General features: G+C 39.9%; 1 protein-coding gene across 1 annotated transcript in view; it reads left to right on the top strand.

Annotated features, from left to right (window-relative positions):
* Positions 1 to 19,356, top strand: part of LOC136709894 (SH3 and multiple ankyrin repeat domains protein 2-like) — a 167,056-nt gene that overhangs the window by 53,145 nt on the left and 94,555 nt on the right. Inside the window, exons 3-7 of the mRNA XM_066685461.1 lie at positions 8,666 to 8,869; positions 11,493 to 11,564; positions 12,714 to 12,822; positions 15,895 to 16,046; positions 17,548 to 17,715. Coding sequence (XP_066541558.1) covers positions 8,666 to 8,869; positions 11,493 to 11,564; positions 12,714 to 12,822; positions 15,895 to 16,046; positions 17,548 to 17,715 — 705 coding nt within the window. The remainder of the gene's footprint in view (positions 1 to 8,665; positions 8,870 to 11,492; positions 11,565 to 12,713; positions 12,823 to 15,894; positions 16,047 to 17,547; positions 17,716 to 19,356) is intronic.

The following is a 19,356-nucleotide window of genomic DNA, read 5'->3' as shown; positions in this document are numbered from 1 at the left end:
AAAACTCATTTGTAACTTGTAACTTGAGCTGTGTCATTTTGTAACACATTCGGTGATGCGGTTAGCTGTCTCCCGAATTTGGAGACATTTCCACCTTAAGTGATCCAAAAAACAAATATAAGTCAATATACGCACCTATAGAACAATAGAACAATATCATCTAGGTTCATGCTTTTCAATCTCCGATCTCGAATAAAACTCCAGATGTCTCTACCATGAGCAGAGAGAAAGACTAGCATAAACTAGCATAAAGCGTAAACATTTTAGACCGGTTTTGAGCACGCAAACAGCCTGGAGAGCTAGCAGTGAGGACATGGTGAGGATATCTTCGGAAGTGTATAAAAAGTTTTTTTTGCACAACAGTTGTGCACTTTGCATTGAAGTATTTTAACATCATTTGTTTTCTCCCACCTGCGTGAGCCCCAGCTTCAGGGGGTTAAGGGGGTTAACAGTAGAAGGACCTTGTACCAAAAAGCGCATGACGCTATGAAACTCAGCAAACTCCATTCCAAATTTCATTATATGTTAACAGCAGCGTACTACATTTCTGAATTTCTTACAAGAAATGCACACAGTATTTTGCCTGGTCTGTGCTTCAGAACTAAATAAAGGAATGTTTATACGTGTCAAATAATATGGCGTAGCTACAATAGTAAAATTCTTTTCACTGCAGGGGACCAGTGAAATAGTGCATTTTTAATACTTGTGAATCCAGAATTTTGAATCGTGAGCAGAGTGCACCCCCCCCACACACCCCCCCCCCCTCCCTCATGAGTTCTGATTCTGATGTTCTAAAGCGATGAATTCTGGAATGGGTTAAGGAAGGAGAGCTCAACCGTCTTTGCCAGTACAGTGTACTTGTTCTCTCTGCTCTTGTAGAAATCCAGCTGTGTTTTCTTGCATATTTGACTTATCTGTGAATGCCTGATATGTGCGAGTTTGTGTGTGGGTGGGTGTTTTAAGATCACTGAACTTTTGTTGAACTAAGCAGCAGTTGGAGCGAGTTGTAGATCTGAGGCTTTGAGCTTCATTAGAGATCTAATTGAATAGTGAATTATTAAGTGTGTAAACATATATTCATGCATTGATTTGAGTGTTTTCAGATAAAGTACAAGTGATCAGTATAACGTTTATTAAAGTACGCTCACATTAATGAGGCAATTTCTAATGCAGTGGCCGATGAGAAGAAATAGACAGAGGGTGCTTCTGAAATAGTGTTCAGTGAGTGGACGTAGAAGGAGGGTGTTTCTGATTAAATGGCATCTCAAGAACCTCCCATTTCAGGCTGAATTTGGAGGAGGACAACTAAGGAAGAAGACGAGGGAGCAGGAGGAGACTGGGACACAGCCAGAGCTAATATTATCCTCGTGGTGATGTGTTCAGTTCAACCAAATGTTCATCTGCTTCTGATTCAGACTTCATGATGCAGTCTCCTCCTACAGCAGGGAAATCAGAAAAACCTTTACCTATCCATACAACATCAATACTGTCCAAAAAGACAAGTCTCTTTACATTAACATTAAAGGCTAAGAACTCTGCTGTAAAGTTACTGTTTTTGAGATGCATCCCAAACACTTTTGGTCTCACTTTTGGTACTTATAGCTCAGTAACAGCACTGGCATTTATTGTATGGGCCGGACATGGGCCAAACGTCATGAACCGAGCTTGACCTGTGTTTCAGCATGTGTTGTGTGGGCCAGACACGGACCAAATGTCAACCCAGATTTGTTCCACAACATACCAAGACTCACCCCGATTCAACCCCAGTGTGGCCACTTCCATGACCCCAAAAAAGGCTACATCATACGCCAAAGAGGAGGACACAAAGCAAGATTTAAAATGCATAAAGTTGATATAGTTACGCTATGCTTGGCTGCAGACATCCATCCATCCATTATCTGTAACCACTAATCCAGTTCAGGGTCACGGTGGGTCCAGCGCCTACCTGGAATTATTGGGCGCAAGGCGGGAATACACCCTTCACAGGGCAACTCACACATTCACTCACACCTATGGTCACTTTTGAGTCGCCAAACCACCTTTTGAGTGGTTTTTTTTTTTGGACCGTGGGAGGAAACCGGAGCACCCGGAGGAAACCCATGCGGACACAGAGAGAACACACCACACTCCTCACAGACAGTCACCCGGAGGAAACCCACGCGGACACAGGGAGAACACAGCACACTCCTCACAGACAGTCACCCGGAGGAAACCCATGTGGACACAGGGAGAACACAGCACACTCCTCACAGACAGTCACCCGGAGGAAACCCACGCAGACACAGAGAGAACACACCACACTCCTCACAGACAGTCACCCGGAGGAAACCCACGCAGACACAGAGAGAACACACCACACTCCTCACAGACAGTCACCCGGAGGAAACCCACGCGGACACAGAGAGAACACACCACACTCCTCACAGACAGTCACCCAGAGGAAACCCACGCAGACACAGAGAGAACACACCACACTCCTCACAGACAGTCACCCGGAGGAAACCCACGCGGACACAGAGAGAACACACCACACTCCTCACAGACAGTCACCCGGAGCGGGACTCAAACCCACAACCTCCAGGCCCCTGGAGCTGTGTGACTGCGACAGGTCCTTTTGCTGCAGACAACATAAGTAAAAATCAGTAAAAAGTAAATAGCCTCTGTACACATGCGTATAAAAAGTTGCAGTAGGGTAAATTAATCAGATAATTACAAATAAAGCCACAGCTGTCGGCTGGATAATTTTATATCGAGAATTTATTAATTTGTGGGATTTTTCTACATGTTTATGCTGACCCAGTCCTACACTCACTGGATGAATTAAGGGCCTGCTCCTAAGTCATTGAATTTAAGTCCAACACCTGAAAGATATTTTGAAGGGACAGAGTCCTGTGGAGTCCCGCATGAATACAGACCCCTCGCCTACAGCGCTGCCTTGAAACAGAGCTTCTGCAGTAGTCAGTAGGTGAGCTACAATGTGACCTAAAGTTGTTAAACTATGTCAACCCTGTTATTCCAGGCCACACGTGGGTCATAAGAGAACTGCAGCTTTGCCACATTCACGGCAAATATTAAGTGGTACTTCTGATGTTTTCTTTTGTTTTTTGTTTGATAGCAGACTCATGCATTATTCACTTTATTAGGTACAACTCATCTTCCAATGCGTCCATCAGCTCCACGTACTGTATACAGCTGTGTGCAAAAGTTTGAGTGCGCCTGGTCAAGTGGCATTTCTTTTGTTGATTCTCCTTGTGAAAATAAATGACACGTCCTTTACTCAAAAATGTGCCTAATAAACTATTGTTTACAGAATCTAAAATACTGCATCACCATTAGGGTGAAAGGGATCATTCAGATTAGAGCCTACCTTCAGCCTGAAATAGTTGCTGATGGGAAATTTGAATAAGGAACTTTGAGCTTGTGAAGTTTATATTTATGGAATGAAACGTTCACAGATCGTTAATAACGTACAATGTAATGTAAATGAGAGGAATAAGGTCTTTAGTAATTTACATAATCATGCATTTTCATACACCACATTCTGAAGGGTTTCTGCAACTTGTAGTAGTTTTTTGAGGGTAATTTAGTAATTTAGTGTTCACCATAGGTCAATTTTTATGGTTTAAATGATGGTTTTAAATGAGTTATGACTTTTTAGTGGAACTTCAAGTGAACAGAGTGCATTCAAACCTCATGATGAGAGTCAGCTGAATTCATAAAAGGGAATAATATACAATGGTCAGTAATACTGAATTATTCAACAGTTATTCCTCTTTCATTTGGCTGCACATTGCTAAACATGGGGTTTATTCATGCGTTTAAAAGCATCCACATGAGGCAATGTGTCCTACAGATATGAACATATGTATCTTTAAACACACACACACACACTCTCTCTTTCTCTTCTCTCTCTCTCTCTCTTTCTCTCCTCTCTCTCTCTTTCTCTCTCTCTCTCTCTCTCTCTCTCTTTCTCTCTCTCTCTTTCTCTCTCTCTCTTTCTCTCTCTTCTCTCTCTCTCTCTTTCTCTCTTTCTCTTTCTCTCTCTTCTCTCTCTCTCTTTCTCTCTCTCTCTCTTTCTCTTTTTCTCTCTCTCTCTCCTTCTCTCTTTTCTCTCTCTCTCTCTCTCTCTTTCACTCTTCTCTCTCTCTCTCTCTTTCACTCTTCTCTTTCTCTCTCTTTCTCTCTCTCTCTTTGTCTCTCTCTTTCTCTCTCTCTTTGTCTCTCTCTTTCTCTCTCTCTCTTTTCGTTTCTCTCTCTCTCTCCCTTTCTGTTTCTCTCTCTCTCTCTCTTCTCTCTCTCTCTTTGTCTCTCTCTCTTTCTGTTTCTCTCTCTCTCTCTCTCTCTGATGCCATACGCCTCAACTTACGATTCCAGCACAGTAAAACTATTACATAAGTCAATTGTTCATATTATAAACATTGAAAACACAAATGTGCCTCCGGCTCGATGTTCAGATTTACGTTCCATTGCTTGTTAAAGTTGAATAATTTGCTCATAAGCCTCCTTTGATTTGTATCATCTTTAGACTGCGTTTCAAGTTCTGAGAGCTAAAGTAAAATAATAACAATGAGCTTTACAGTCACTAGCCACTTTATTAGATACCTCAAGAAATCAGCTGGTTAGCACCAGACACTACCTGGTGACTACAGGATAATATTTGGTGGTTTTATATTTGTATTACAGTTTTTCTCAATTGCCAAGACACATTTCCTGAAACCATGCATCCATTTCTCCAAACTGTAAACACACAACCCACAAATTCACACATTCAATTCACAAAACCTCTGACTCTTCCTGCAAAACCACACAATTGCCTCAAAACAGTCCAAACAGCGCTCAAAACCAAACAATGTTGTCAAATCAGGCCTGGAGTCAATCACAATGATCAACAGCACTGAACAGTCATTACACACAACACCGGACACTTTTGAGTCATCAATCCACCTACCGACGTGTGTTTTTGGACTGTGGCAGGAAACCGGAGCACCCGGAGGAAACCCATGCTGACACGGGGAGAACACACTAACTCCTAGTATACTGGGTCCATGTTTAGCTTGCATCCACCCCTATGTCATTACAGGCTAGTTCCATGGCCTGCAAGAGATTTGCCCTGGTGTAGCTGGTCACAAACTTTCCAACACCATGAAGAGAAGAACTCCTCTGTTGGGTTGAGGAAAGGGGAGGATGGTGGAAGAAAAACATTTAGGAAAACCTGTTGATATTGAACCACTCTCTGACCTGGAGGGGACGGTGAAAACTCACATTGTCCCACACAACGACAAGGACAGGATGTCCTGACTGTTCATGTTCCTGCTGCTCACGCCCTAACACAATATCTCAAAGATCACTCATAAATGCCAAGAGATGTTGAGTGTTGTATGCCCCCAATGTGGGATGATGGTGGCGAACCCCATGATTGCTGATGGAAGCACATAACATGACCACGCTGGCCAGGGACTGCAACAATGGCTCGTTGGCCAATCACGTTCCTGCCTCTCCTCCTCTTTTTGGCAAGATTAAACCCAGCTTCATCCATATAAATATATTCATGTAGACGGTCTGAGGAATGAGGTCTGCTGTATTTCACGCAGTGTGATTACACTTGTCTTTGATGGACCATGTCAACAATGAGGGTCTCTTGGTGTGGGTTCAACATAGACGTCCTCCCCTGCGATGTGGCAGTCCTGCGATTCTACAAAAGAACATGCCGTTACAAAATATTGCATGCAGCACTAAGCCTACAAATGTTTTAGGAAAATCATGTAATGAAACAACACAGCTCCAGGGGCCTGGAGGTTGTGGGTTCGATTCCCGCTCCGGGTGACTGTCTGTGAGGAGTTGGTGTGTTCTCCCTGTGTCCACGTGGGTTTCCTCCGGGTGCTCCGGTTTCCTCCCACAGTCCAAAAACACACGTTGGTAGGTGGATTGGCGACTCATCCAAGTCCGTAGTGTCCGTAGGTGTGAGTGTGTGAGTGAATGTATGTGTGTGTGTGTTGCCCTGTGAAGGACTGGCGCCCCCTCCAGGGTGTATTCCCGCCTTGCGCCCAATGATTCCAGGTAGGCTCTGGACCCACCGCGACCCTGAACTGGATAAGGGTTACAGATAATGAATGAATGAATGAATGAATCAAACTGTAAACATACACGACATGAATAAAGCAGTTACCTGTTCTCCTCGCTGAATGTTCGGACTATGGTGGACACTGTGAATCTACTGAGGTTGGGCTGAACTCGAAGTCCTGCTTCCCTCATAGTCGATTCATGGACAAGAACGTGGTCAATGATGGTTTTCCGTATTTCATCTGAGATTATCATTATTCGTCTCGTCCCTCCACTTCTTCCACCTCTTCCCCTTACTCTGCCTCTGTTTCTATCCACAGTGAAACTTCTACGACCGGGACCCTTGTACTGGCTTATATTGGTTTCTTCACATCATTGGTCACATGTGTGATCAATTTAGAGTGGCTGTGTTTACGTTGTGTCACCGGTGCTTTATTTGAGTTTCAATTTTGCTAGCTGTGCTTCCCAGTAAACAATTAGCCGTTGATTCAACGTTGAAATAACGTGATGACCGCCGTCTAATCAACGTTCTCTTAAGGTTGAATAGAAAGTTGAAAAGACGTCCAAACACAGACATCGAAAAGACGACTATTAGACGTATTTTGGACGTCCATTGACGTTATTAATTGGTCCCGAAATAAATTACTTGTATAAAACGCATTTTGGACGTTCACTGACGTTATCGATTGGTCACCACTTAACTAACTTATTAAGATGGATTTTGGACGTCCATTGACGTTTAAAATATGTCCTTGACGGACAGACTACTTTTAGACCTATTTTGAACGTCCAGTGACGTTCCTTGTTTACTGGGTTACCATTAAGCAGCCCACGTGCATCACAGTGCAAGTGGGTGAAAATACGTTTGTTCAGACCGTGAACCGAGATGAGGGTTTGTTTTATTCCTGCTCCATAGGTGGAAATATTGACTTCTTTTAAGTCCTTTTTATGTTAAAAAACAAAACAAAATAAACGCATAAACACATAAATGCCGTTAGAAAACAGACTCTGAATGCTACGGTTGATTATCTGAGTCAGAGGGGAGATCTCTATTTTTTTTTTTTTATTATTTATAAATTTTTCTCTGAAAACCTCTCCAGGGACTGTATTGTGTCTGTATTTATTTCTGAATCAGAGTCCGTGGCGTATTGTGACAGAACTGAATGAAAGCGTGTTAATGGGGGAGAATCCTTAAATGATGGTGGCGGAAATGGCAAGCATCTGCTCGGACTGACCAGCCTTCTGCTGTCCACAACACACACACTACTCGCCAGCAACAAGATTAAAGCCTCGCACACACACACACACATCAACATACACTTATATCAGTGCCAATGCTCTACTATCATCAGCTGTGCAGTAATAAAACCCAGAATGTCACTGTCCCAGCTCCTAATCCTCCTTTATTCGCTGTAACCCAGTGGCGGAGTGTGGGATTCATTTGTAATCTGGCTCTTTACAACGTTATTAGGCCAGTGTTTGCTTTTATTGTCTCTATAAAAGAAATCATATTTAAATTGAGTATATCTCTGTGGGCTTTGAATATTCAGTTATTTAAATATTTTATGTGGGAATATTGTGCATTGTTTCAGTGAGGATATTTGCTCAGAAACAGTAGTTTCTGTTTGGCAGTTGGCCATAGACCGTCCACTGGGAGTTTTATTCCTCTACAATAATACAATAATGCCTCTCCAATAAACCCATCGTCATGGTGTCAAGGCACACATTTCCATGGTAACACTACATTCATTCCCATGGTTACATTGCACTTGTTTCCATGGTTACACTACACCCATTCCCTTGAGTAACACTACGTTAATTCCCATGGTTACATTGCACTGGTTATCATGGTTACAAAATGGTTATACTACACTTGTTTCCATGGTTACACTACACACATTCCTTTGAGTAACACTAGATTCATTCCCATGGTTACATTACACATATTTCCATGAGAACACTACATTCTCCATGGTTACACTGCTGCAGTTTCTGTGTTCATGCTGCATCGGTTTAAACTACATCAGCAGTTTCCCAATGGTATGGCACATATTCATCATGCTACACTCATTTAAATATTTACACTTCCAGAATTTCTATGGTTACACTAATGCATGTTTATGTTCATATTTTTTCTATTTTGATTTCCCTATTTAAAATACACCTAATTTTCCTGTCTTCAAAATGTAGCCCTTTTTTTGTTGTTGTTTACACATGCGCAGTATCACGTTATGTCCTGGAGTTACTCAGGGGAGATGCAAATATCTGCAACATATTTCCCAGACTTTATCTGGCTAGCTTCCTAGTGAAGACCCCTGGTAAAGTTAATGTGAGGTCTTGTGTGATCAAAGTCACTAATGCACTGGAGTGTCTCCCACATAGGTGCCTCCACATGCCTGAAGTGCATTACCTGCTGTAGGAATCCATCTGAGACAGAAAATCTGTGCACTACACGTGAGAAAGGACGTGAAAGAAGTGAAAACTTCTTAAGACTACAGATTTCTAACATAAGCCGGATTCTCGTGGGTGTAGTGACTTGACTTAGATGAGGTGACAAACACAAATGTATAAGTGTGTATATGTCTTGCTCCTGTTCCTCCTGCAGAAGTGTATGAGGTTCAACCCGGATGCTACGGTATGGGTGGCTAAGCAGAGGATACTTTGCACATTGAATCAGAGTCTGAAAGACGTCCTGAACTATGGACTCTTTCAGCCTGCCAGTAATGGGCGAGATGGAAAGTTTCTGGACGAGGAGAGACTCCTGCGAGAGTATCCACAGCCCATCAGCAAAGGAGTTCCTTCTCTGGAGGTGAGGAACGGTGTCCCACAGTATCACAGTAATCATATCATTTATATACATGTCTAAATTTCACAGTGATTTGCAGTTATCTTATGTGGTCATTTCACCAAAGTCCTTTCCAGTGGAAACTATACCACTCACGTTTCAATTCAAGCCCAGTATACAGTGAGCAATAAATGTTTTCTCTGTTGTGTATGTACAGTACTGTCCAAAATGTGAAGTGCCTAAGAAAATTTGATTTGAAATGTTATATATCTGAGCCGAAATAATTTATTTGCATGGTTATTCTATTCTACACTTGTTTCCATAGTTACACGATCTTCATTTACAGGGTTACACTACACTTGTTTCCATGGTTACACTATACATATTCCCTTGAATAACACTACGCTTGTTTCCATGGTTACAACACCACATTTGCCCTTGACTAATACTACACTTGTTTCCATGGTTACACTACACACATTCCCTTGCTTAATATTACATTCATTCCCATGGTTACACTACACTATACAAACAATAAATGTTTGTTTTATCTGTCGTGTCTTTACAGTACTGTCCGAAATGTTAAGCACCTGAGAAAATTTGATTTGAAATGTTATATATCTGAGTTGAAAAAATGTATTTGCATGGTTATTCTATTCTACACTTGTTTCCATAGTTACACGATCTTCATTTACAGGGTTACACTACACTTGTTTCCATGGTTACACTATACATATTCCCTTGAATAACACTACGCTTGTTTCCATGGTTACAACACCACATTTGCCCTTGACTAATACTACACTTGTTTCCATGGTTACACTACACACATTCCCTTGCTTAATATTACATTCATTCCCATGGTTACACTACACTATACAAACAATAAATGTTTGTTTTATCTGTCGTGTCTTTACAGTACTGTCCGAAATGTTAAGCACCTGAGAAAATTTGATTTGAAATGTTATATATCTGAGTTGAAAAAATGTATTTGCATGGTTATTCTATTCTACACTTGTTTCCATAGTTACACGATCTTCATTTACAGGGTTACACTACACTTGTTTCCATGGTTACACTATACATATTCCCTTGAATAACACTACGCTTGTTTCCATGGTTACAACACCACATTTGCCCTTGAGTAATACTACACTTGTTTCCATGGTTACACTACACACATTCCCTTGCTTAATATTACATTCATTCCCATGGTTACACTACACTATACAAACAATAAATGTTTGTTTTATCTGTCGTGTCTTTACAGTACTGTCCGAAATGTTAAGCACCTGAGAAAATTTGATTTGAAATGTTATATATCTGAGCTGAAAAAATGTATTTGCATGGTTATTCTATTCTACACTTGTTTCCATAGTTACACTACCTTCATTTACAGGGTTACACTACACTTGTGTCCATGGTTACACTATACATATTCCCTTGAATAACACTACGCTTGTTTCCATGGTTACAACACCACATTTGCCCTTGAGTAATACTACACTTGTTTCCATGGTTACACTACACACATTCCCTTTCTTAATATTACATTCATTCCCATGGTTACACTACACTATACAAACAATAAATGTTTGTTTTATCTGTCGTGTCTTTACAGTACTGTCCGAAATTTTAGGCACCTGAGAAAATTGAGATTTGAGACTTTTAATCTGAGAAGAAAGAATTTATTTACTCAAAAAATAAAAAGAAGAACAAACACAACACCCCCCTAAAATTAAAACAAAAACAAATAACATTATTACAGTATAGAGTGATATTCTGTGTATGAATGTGTTGGTTTAATGCTTAATTAACTATAATAATTAACTATGTAAAATCAGGTGTGCTGTTGATTTACTAAATCCATACGGTAAAGGATGAAAAACATCAGTTTACGTTTTCTGTATTTATGTTTGTTTTTGTTCAAATGATATAAAAATGTATAGAGGCACACTTACTGAGAAAATAAATTAAAAATTACATTATTTATTTTTTTTGTTTTAATAATAATCTTAGGTGCCTAAAGGGTTTTCACATGTTTTTCTACTGTATGTAGATTTAATTTTATATATATTTAATTTCATAAATCTGTAGTTTAACATACTCCAGTTATTTCAGACTTATTATTATAATTCATGTTTCTCTTTCTTTCTTTCTTTCTTGGTATTTCATGCTGAATTCTCCCAGGGATTTATAAATTCCTTTCTATTATTTAGAAATGTACTTACTTTAGAAGATAATTGACAACAGACAAACACTTTTATTTACGTAACCTGTGATGGGCCATGTGCAAAATTGATATAAAATTGAGGGAATGATTTGCCAGTCGTGCTCACATTAACTTTCATTTGAAGCACTGATTATTTTTAATCTGTTCCCACAATTTACCAATCATTCTGTTATATTTTATTTTTAATCTGCGCACATTATTTTTTATTTTTTATTCGTACACACATCATACATTAGTAGTAGAGACAGGTAATTTTAGGCTAACAGTTCCCTGAAACAGTTGGATACAAATTGCACAGCAAAAGCAATTGTTAAGCCCTGAATTGTTACCCATAATGTTGGCCATGTTTCTGTATGTATACAAGTAACAAATGTAGGAAAACACACCTTAATTATGTGTTGTGTTCTTTTCCAGTTTCGGTACAAGAGCAGAGTGTACAAGCAGACCAATATGGATGAGAAACAGATCGCCAAATTGCACACAAAGGTCAGTTAGCAGCTGTCTGCATTCATTAACATTGACAGGGGAGTTAATGAGGTCTGTTCATTTTATCCATACCGTTGTTGTATTGAGTCTTTATGACCAGGGCGTGTTCAATTAAGAAACACAGGTCCTAATGTTTCAACATGTGACCCGTGATTGGTTCTGAAGGGATGTGATTGTGAGGTGACCTGCAGAAAACTGGACTGTGACATAAAAACAAGCATGGACACTTTGTTTGACATGGGTTTTTTGGTGCATTTTCACGTAGGGTTGATGTGGCAGTCTTTCATTTTAGGAATTGACAAGGACTTTGTAACAGCATCATGGATCAGACAGATCTGCTCCATGATGTACTATTATTATTCAAATTTACTTTATTACAGCAGCTTCACTCTATTATTATGAAGCATTAGAATGGAATATAAATATCATATGCACTTTTACTCAATACTCATATTCTGTTTGGGATGATTATTCGTCTTTGTTCATTTATTTATAATTTTCATTTCAATCATGTCTTATTTATTGATCTGTCTCTTTGTTGATGTTTTATTCACTGTGTGTGTGTGTGCGTGTGTGTGTGTGTGTGTGTGTGTGTGTGTGTTTTCCCTTCTGTCCTTACAGTGATGATCAGATTACATGTTTACAAACCCACACCCACATTGTTATTAAGATATGTGTATTTTTTCATAATTAAATGACATAACTTCTTACATATATAAGTTCTCTAGGTCTGATCTTGGCCAGAGTAAACAGAGGGATATGTATAATGATTCTCTGATTTTATAAATATATATATATATATATATTCTGATATATTTCTGAGACCACCAACCGATCTTCATAAACATCTTCCCATTGATCCATGGCATTCAAGATGGCAGCAGTGTTCTGGACACAGCCTAAAAGATAGGCCCCTCACCCATTACTTGCTTTCTCTCTCTCTCTCTCTCTCTTTCTCTCTCTCTCTCTCTGCACCAATCTTCAACATCTTCTCTTCTCTTCTACCTCACTCCTCTTTTTGCTGGTGTTCAGGGAGCTGCTCTGTTACCTATTTATAACTGTCCTCAAAACACACTACAAACCTTCATCTCCGAGTCCAGTACATGTTCTCAATTCTCTCTCTCTCTCTCTCTCTCTCTCTCTCTCTAGGCCAACTTGAGGAAATTTATGGACTACATCCAGAATAATCAGTTGGAGAAAACCTCCAAAATGTTGGATCGAGGCCTGGACCCAAACTACCACGATCCAGATACTGGGGGTATGATAATGCATATGGCTGCTGACACAATAGTCATTTTTTAACTATTTTGGCATAGAGCTGCACTTGCTTCTCTGCCTCTTTGAATGTGGTCTTAGCACAAACAAGTGTAACATGGTATTTCCTGCTAATATATACAGTGTATATATATATATATATATTTAAACAACTCTATTGTGCGTGTTGCTTGGGAATCATCAATTATATTCCAGTAATTTAAATAATTAGTATACGAGCCCTGTCAGAGGCTCTGTGTTTACTCTGATTGAGTAGGTAAAGAAATGGAAAGTGCGATTCCGGTTAAAGAAACGCTGAGGGAGAGATTCAATCCAAAAATTTTAATGGGGAAATATTCATGGAGACAGGTGCTCACAGTGTGGTCTACAACAATAAATATACATAATTAAGGACATATTATACGTAAATTACTAAGAGTAGTATACAGAAACTGCTAAGTAATGAAACAGCTGAATTATGCTTCTAAATCTGCGCTGCATTAGCCAGCACAATAACACATTAGCTGAACAAACACAATTTCCCCCTGAAATAAACAAAGAACTTAACACATATTTAACATATAAAGGACTCAGAATGCCTTGTCTACTCACTTCAAGGTTAAACACGCACACCAGCTTGATTTCAACAGTTCTACCTCCCTAGAGAACACTGAACAGCATTGCTTCTGTACTGGAGTGGTAGTCAGGCTCTTATCATAGACAGTAGACAGTGCTTTGGGACTCTTTCACAATTCAAATCACAGTTATGTTTAAATTAAAAGTAAATGAGAGGAGCTAACCTGACTGGATATGGTCATGGTACGCACCACGCAGGAAACATATAGGATATGGGCCCTTTAAGATAGATATTGCCCTGTATATAAAACATCAATGTCTCTTTTTCTATGTTTGTCTAAGTTTCTAGCTCGTGTTCCACTTGGATTCAGCTTCTTTCATCAATCACAGACGAGACCTGTTTCAGACGTCTGCCCTTTATGACAAGTCAATTACATTGATTTCTCTGGCCTGTACAGTACACTCACTACAGTATTGGGGATTTTATGGATGTTTTTGTTTGTTTGTAGAGAAAGGATAATGTTAAGATTGTGTTACAAAGAATAATATATTGATAAAGACTAGCATTAGTAAATAAATGCACACATTATCTCATTAACAATGACCAGCTACTGCTAATGTGTTGTTTTACACACCTCTTATGAGTATCGCAGGTGTGTTTACCGAACACAGCCTTTCACACACAATCAGTGTGCTATTTAATTTAATATCATTCAAACAGTAAGAGATTTTCTGTGAGTATATTAATTAAACATGAAGTTAGTTTGCTTTCTGCATTGGAAAACAGTGTCTGTCTTTTGTTTCTCTAGCGAAACAAGTAGTTGTTATCTACATTAATAATAATTAAAATAAGATTATTATAAATAACAATTTCTGAATATATTCTTTAATATGATTTTCAAGCAATAAATCCCCACACGATATGTGTCAGGGGTGTGTGATATGGTCCTAAAATAATAATACGATATTTCAGGGTATTTTGGCGATAACGAAATTCTTGGGGATATGACAAAACACTGAAAAATACTTTTATTAGTTTCAAGAACAGACTTTGCAACAAAATAAATGTTATATTACTATTAATAATATTCAATTAAATGTATTTAATATATTTTAATAATATTAAAGGCCTCTTTCATTTCTAACATTATACATAGCTTGATATTTTGTAACAAAACCACCTCCACACAAATTAATCTAACAAAGTTTAGTTTTTATACTTGTTACGTCCTACTGTCACAGTTGAAGGAGGATGAGGAGGTGGACGTACACGCAAGGAAGATTTATTTAAACAAAACCAAGGCAAACACAACAAACAGAAAACAAACAGGAGCAGGGAGGCAAGAAAACAAACTAGAACTCAGTGGAACAAAACTAGGACAGGAACATAACTGTGAACTGGTGGTAATGTGTAAGAAAACAGACAAAGAAACACACCTACACACACAAGAACGGACAAGGGAACACTGAAACAAAGGGACTATATATACACAGAGCACCTGGGGACAATAACGAGAGGGCAGGACTACAAAGGAGACTCTGACGAGAGGACGGAGCTAAGGCGGGACTAGGGCGGAGACAGGAAGAATAAACAGAGCCATGTGCTAAATGAGCACATGGCTAGCAAAACAAACACAGGACATGACACCTACTAACCCCAAATAGCCAGGAGAAATTAAAAATGAACAACAAGCAGAAGTCCGGGTCTCAGGAGGTTAAATTAATATAATCAAATTTTTCAAAATTGTTTTCTGTCACTATTATTAGATTACGTAGGTTATGTGTGAAATGCTTTGAAAAATCTTATTACTGAGAGTTTATTGAAGGCGCAGTCGAGCATTAGTAAAACACAAAAGATTTCTTGATGAGGTTAAAGGCTAGGACTTTATTTTATTATTTGATAAATTGCATATTACCTTTGAACCCTGTAATAAATTGTGACTATAATATGAACTGCACTCAATCCACTCTGGTCTTTGTTGACATGTGCTGCCAATTTCCGAGGTTACAAACCATAGTGATTTATTTATGGAATTGACTGACAGAGGGTTGCTTGAGGTTTTTCAATGTTTTTGTAGACTGCTATTCCTCTGTAGAATGGCTGTAATGGTAGGTTTCAATTACAGATATTTTTTATATTCTGAAATTATTGCCTTGAGTGATCAACTCAAATAAGTATAATTTGTAATAAAAATGTAAATGCATTCGACACTCAAAACCCTCACTACATCCATTCCCAGAGGTACTGGATGGTTCCACAATTCCAGATAATGCAGTTGCACTGCTCAGAACCCAGTCCTAGAGGGATTAGTACCTTCTAGCCCACACTTAGCATTGGGCATCCTGACCTCTGACTTCAGAGCGTGACATTATATTGGCAAGTGGTTTTCTATGGAGAATATACAAAGGAATATTGATGTCTGCAATACGTGCACCTTGGACATGTAGAGTATGGCTCATTTTTAACTCTCTCTGTGCGTGTATGTGTGTCTTTGTACAGAGAGTCCTCTGACATTTGCAGCTCACGTAGAGAACTCACCAGAGATGATTAAAGTGTTAAAGAATGGTGGAGCGCACCTGGATTTTAGAGCGAAGGATGGGATGACCGCTCTCCACAAAGCAGCAAGATCCAAAAACAGCACCAATCTCACGGTATTGAAGTTGTATATTGTTCATATTATCTTTTATATCGTCATATAATACATAATTATATAGTAATACATATTATTGTATTATTTATAAGATACTGGATTATATTACTATAAAACTAAACATACACAGAGACCTGTTTCGGAGAGAGAGAGAGCACAGAGAGAAAGAAAGAATGATTATAAGTTGGATGAAAGGGAGAAAGACAGATCGATAGAGGGAGAGAAGGTGAGATTGAGTGAAAATAGCAGGTGGAGGATGGAGTGGTTTGTTTTGGTTTTGTGTTGTTACAGAGTAGTACTTGCTGATGTCTGTCAGAAACATGTTGTCTTATTTTGTGTGTCGTTTCTGTCAGGACAAAACCCTGAATCACAAAGGTTTATAAAATATAATTTAAAAAAACGCCATTTTGTCTGATTTTCACAGTGAACAGACTTTGACTTCCATCCCGTCTCCTGTTGAGAGATTGGACGGTTTGTTCTGACAGTGATGCTATGTTATTGTTGATATAATGGTATTTTTTATTGTTATTATTATGTTAAATTAGAGGTGTTTTCACTCTCTTTGCAATATTTGTATGTTAATATTCTTTATTTTCTGAAAGTTTTCGTCAGTTCATAGATCAATGAATCCCGACTAAAATCTCACCCCCTAAATTTTGTATTCAAAATGAATTTTTTTTATTTGTTGGTATTTTGTGACTGTGTACTCTGGCACAGGTACATGGGTTGGACAATGAAAGTCAAACACCTGGTTTTAGACCACAGTAATTTATTAGTATGGTGTAGGGCCTCCTTTTGCGGCCAATACAGCGTCAGTTCGTCTTGGGAATGACATACACAAGTCCTGCACAGTGGTCAGAGGGATTTGAAGCCATTCTTCTTGCAGGATAGTGGCCAGGTCTCTACGTGATGCTGGTGGAGGAAAACATTTCCTGACTCGCTCCTCCAAAACACCCCAAAGTGGCTCAATAATATTTAGATCTGGTGACTGTGCAGGCCATGGGAGATGTTCAACTTCACTTTCATGTTCATCAAACCAGTCTTTCACCAGTCTCGCTGTGTGTATTGGTGCATTGTCGTCCTGATACACGGCACCGCCTTCAGGACACAGTGTTTGAACCATTGGATGCACAGGGTCTTACTGGTGCAGTGTGCAGTTAATGAAGATTGTCCACCAGGCTGCTCCAATTTAGCCATGAAACCTCCCACACTACAATGACAGGTGTTTCACTTTCATTGTCCAACCCCTGTATGTTGTGCATTTACAAGATATTTAGCAGATGTTTTTATCCACGTGAATCGCGTTAGGAGTCTTGCCCAGGGGTGACTCCTGTGAAAGTCCAAATTGTATGTGATGCTGTATGAACCTGTTTGTATTTCTTCTGTGTGTTGGAGCTGGCATCCACTCTGGGAAGCTGTGCTATAAATGTGATATGTGCTGGAGATAGAAGCTGGGATTCTTTCTGTATTATTACTTGTCCTTTGTGTGTGTGTGTATTTAGACTCTGTTGGAGCTGGGATCCTCTCCAGACTATAAGGACAGCCGCGGGTTAACAGCGCTATATCACACTTCTGTGGTTGGGGGGGACGCTGCCTGCTGTGAACTGCTGCTCCGTGAACACGCTGCTGTCTGCTGCCAGGATGAGAACGGCTGGCACGAGGTCCACCAGGTGAACATTCACCCTGCTGCCTCACCTTTCACACACACACACACACACACACACACACACACACACAGCTGTAAAGTTCAGTTCACAATAAAGCCAAAGAAACAACATGGAACACGTTTTTTATCACATTGCTCGCCATATTCTGTAATTATTATTGGGTTAACATCCACATGTAACATAAACATCACAGCAGCCATTTTGTAACTTGTATTTCAACGTTTTGTTCTCGAATGGCTTGTATTTAAGTTTTGTGCCGCAGCTGTGAGTAGCGGTGTCTTTTCAGAGATGTCGCCACACTGCTTGGCTCTCCTTATTTGACCGTTTCATTTAAGAGAGCTGTGAGCGCCTCAGGAGGCGGCCTCTGTGAACTACCCTCCTTCCTGCAGCTGAGATTTTGCGAATCAGCTCGAATAGTTCCCTGTGAGGAGGAGTACACAGAGAAGTGAGATATTTTAAAGCAGATTCCAAACCACAGGGAATAAGAATGTTTTGTTTGAGGGGAACTTCACACAGCGCAGAGGGCAGTGAATAACAGTTTATCACCACACAGGAGGATTTACCTTTCTGGCACTGCATGGGTTGTGTGTCTGTGTGTGGTGTGAGTAGTGTGTTACTTCTGTGTGTGTGTGTGTGTGTGTGTGTGTGTGTGTTTATTCAACAAAGGTTTCATTCATCTTTACTGATAACTGTCAGTGATGTGGAAGTGACCAGTCAATGTCCAAAAAGGTTCGAAAAGAATGTACCCAGTTAACATTTACCTACAGCTAATGTTAGATATCCTGAGGTGTATCCTGAGGTATATGCTGAGGACTAGCCAGCTGTTTAAACCAAAATCCAAGTGCACAAATCTGTCAAAACAAGCAAAATTATTTTTAAAATCTCTTCAACGCAGTGCTGTTTCATGGCTTTCTGAATTATTCATTCATTCATTATCTGTAACCCTTATCCAGTTCAGGGTCGCGGTGGGTCCAGAGACTACCTGGAATCACTGGGTGCAAGGCGGGAATACACCCTGGAGGGGGCGCCAGTCCTTCACCGGGCAACACACACATTCATTCACACATTCACCTATGGACACTTTTGAGTCACCAATCCACCACCAACGTGTGTTTTTTGACTGTGGGAGGAAGCCGGAGCACCCGGAGGAAACCCACGCAGACACAGGGAAAACACCCCACACTCCTCACAGACAGTCACCCGGAGCGGGAATCGAACCCACAACCTCCAGGTCCTTGGAGCTGTACGACTGTGACACTACCTGCTGCGCCACCATGCCGCCCGGCTTTCTGAATGGTGTAATTTAAATCAAGTTTCCTTAACTCAATGACATTGGTGTGTGTAGGAACCTCCTGAACTCTCCTAAGGCCACAGGGCACCCAATATTAAACAGGCATGAAGAGGACCACTTAACTGTGTCCCACCTTGTTTGGAAAGAGCAGATCAGAGAAGAGGCTGAAGAGGAAATTTTGAGGCTGAAAATAAGTGAAATTGCTCAGAAATCATCTGCTAAATTTTCAGTAATCCACTCCCCAGACGCAGAACATGATTGTCATAAAATGGCTGGATTACACACTCCTTAAAGGTTACATCAGCATTTGGGAGAGCTACTATTCTCACAACAAAACAAACTCCCCTCATGTT

Source organism: Hoplias malabaricus, chromosome 11 (assembly GCF_029633855.1).
Source record: "Hoplias malabaricus isolate fHopMal1 chromosome 11, fHopMal1.hap1, whole genome shotgun sequence".
In the NCBI taxonomy this organism is placed as follows: domain Eukaryota; kingdom Metazoa; phylum Chordata; class Actinopteri; order Characiformes; family Erythrinidae; genus Hoplias; species Hoplias malabaricus.
Note: the sequence above shows the minus strand (reverse complement) of the source record. Positions and strands in the feature narration are given on the sequence as shown.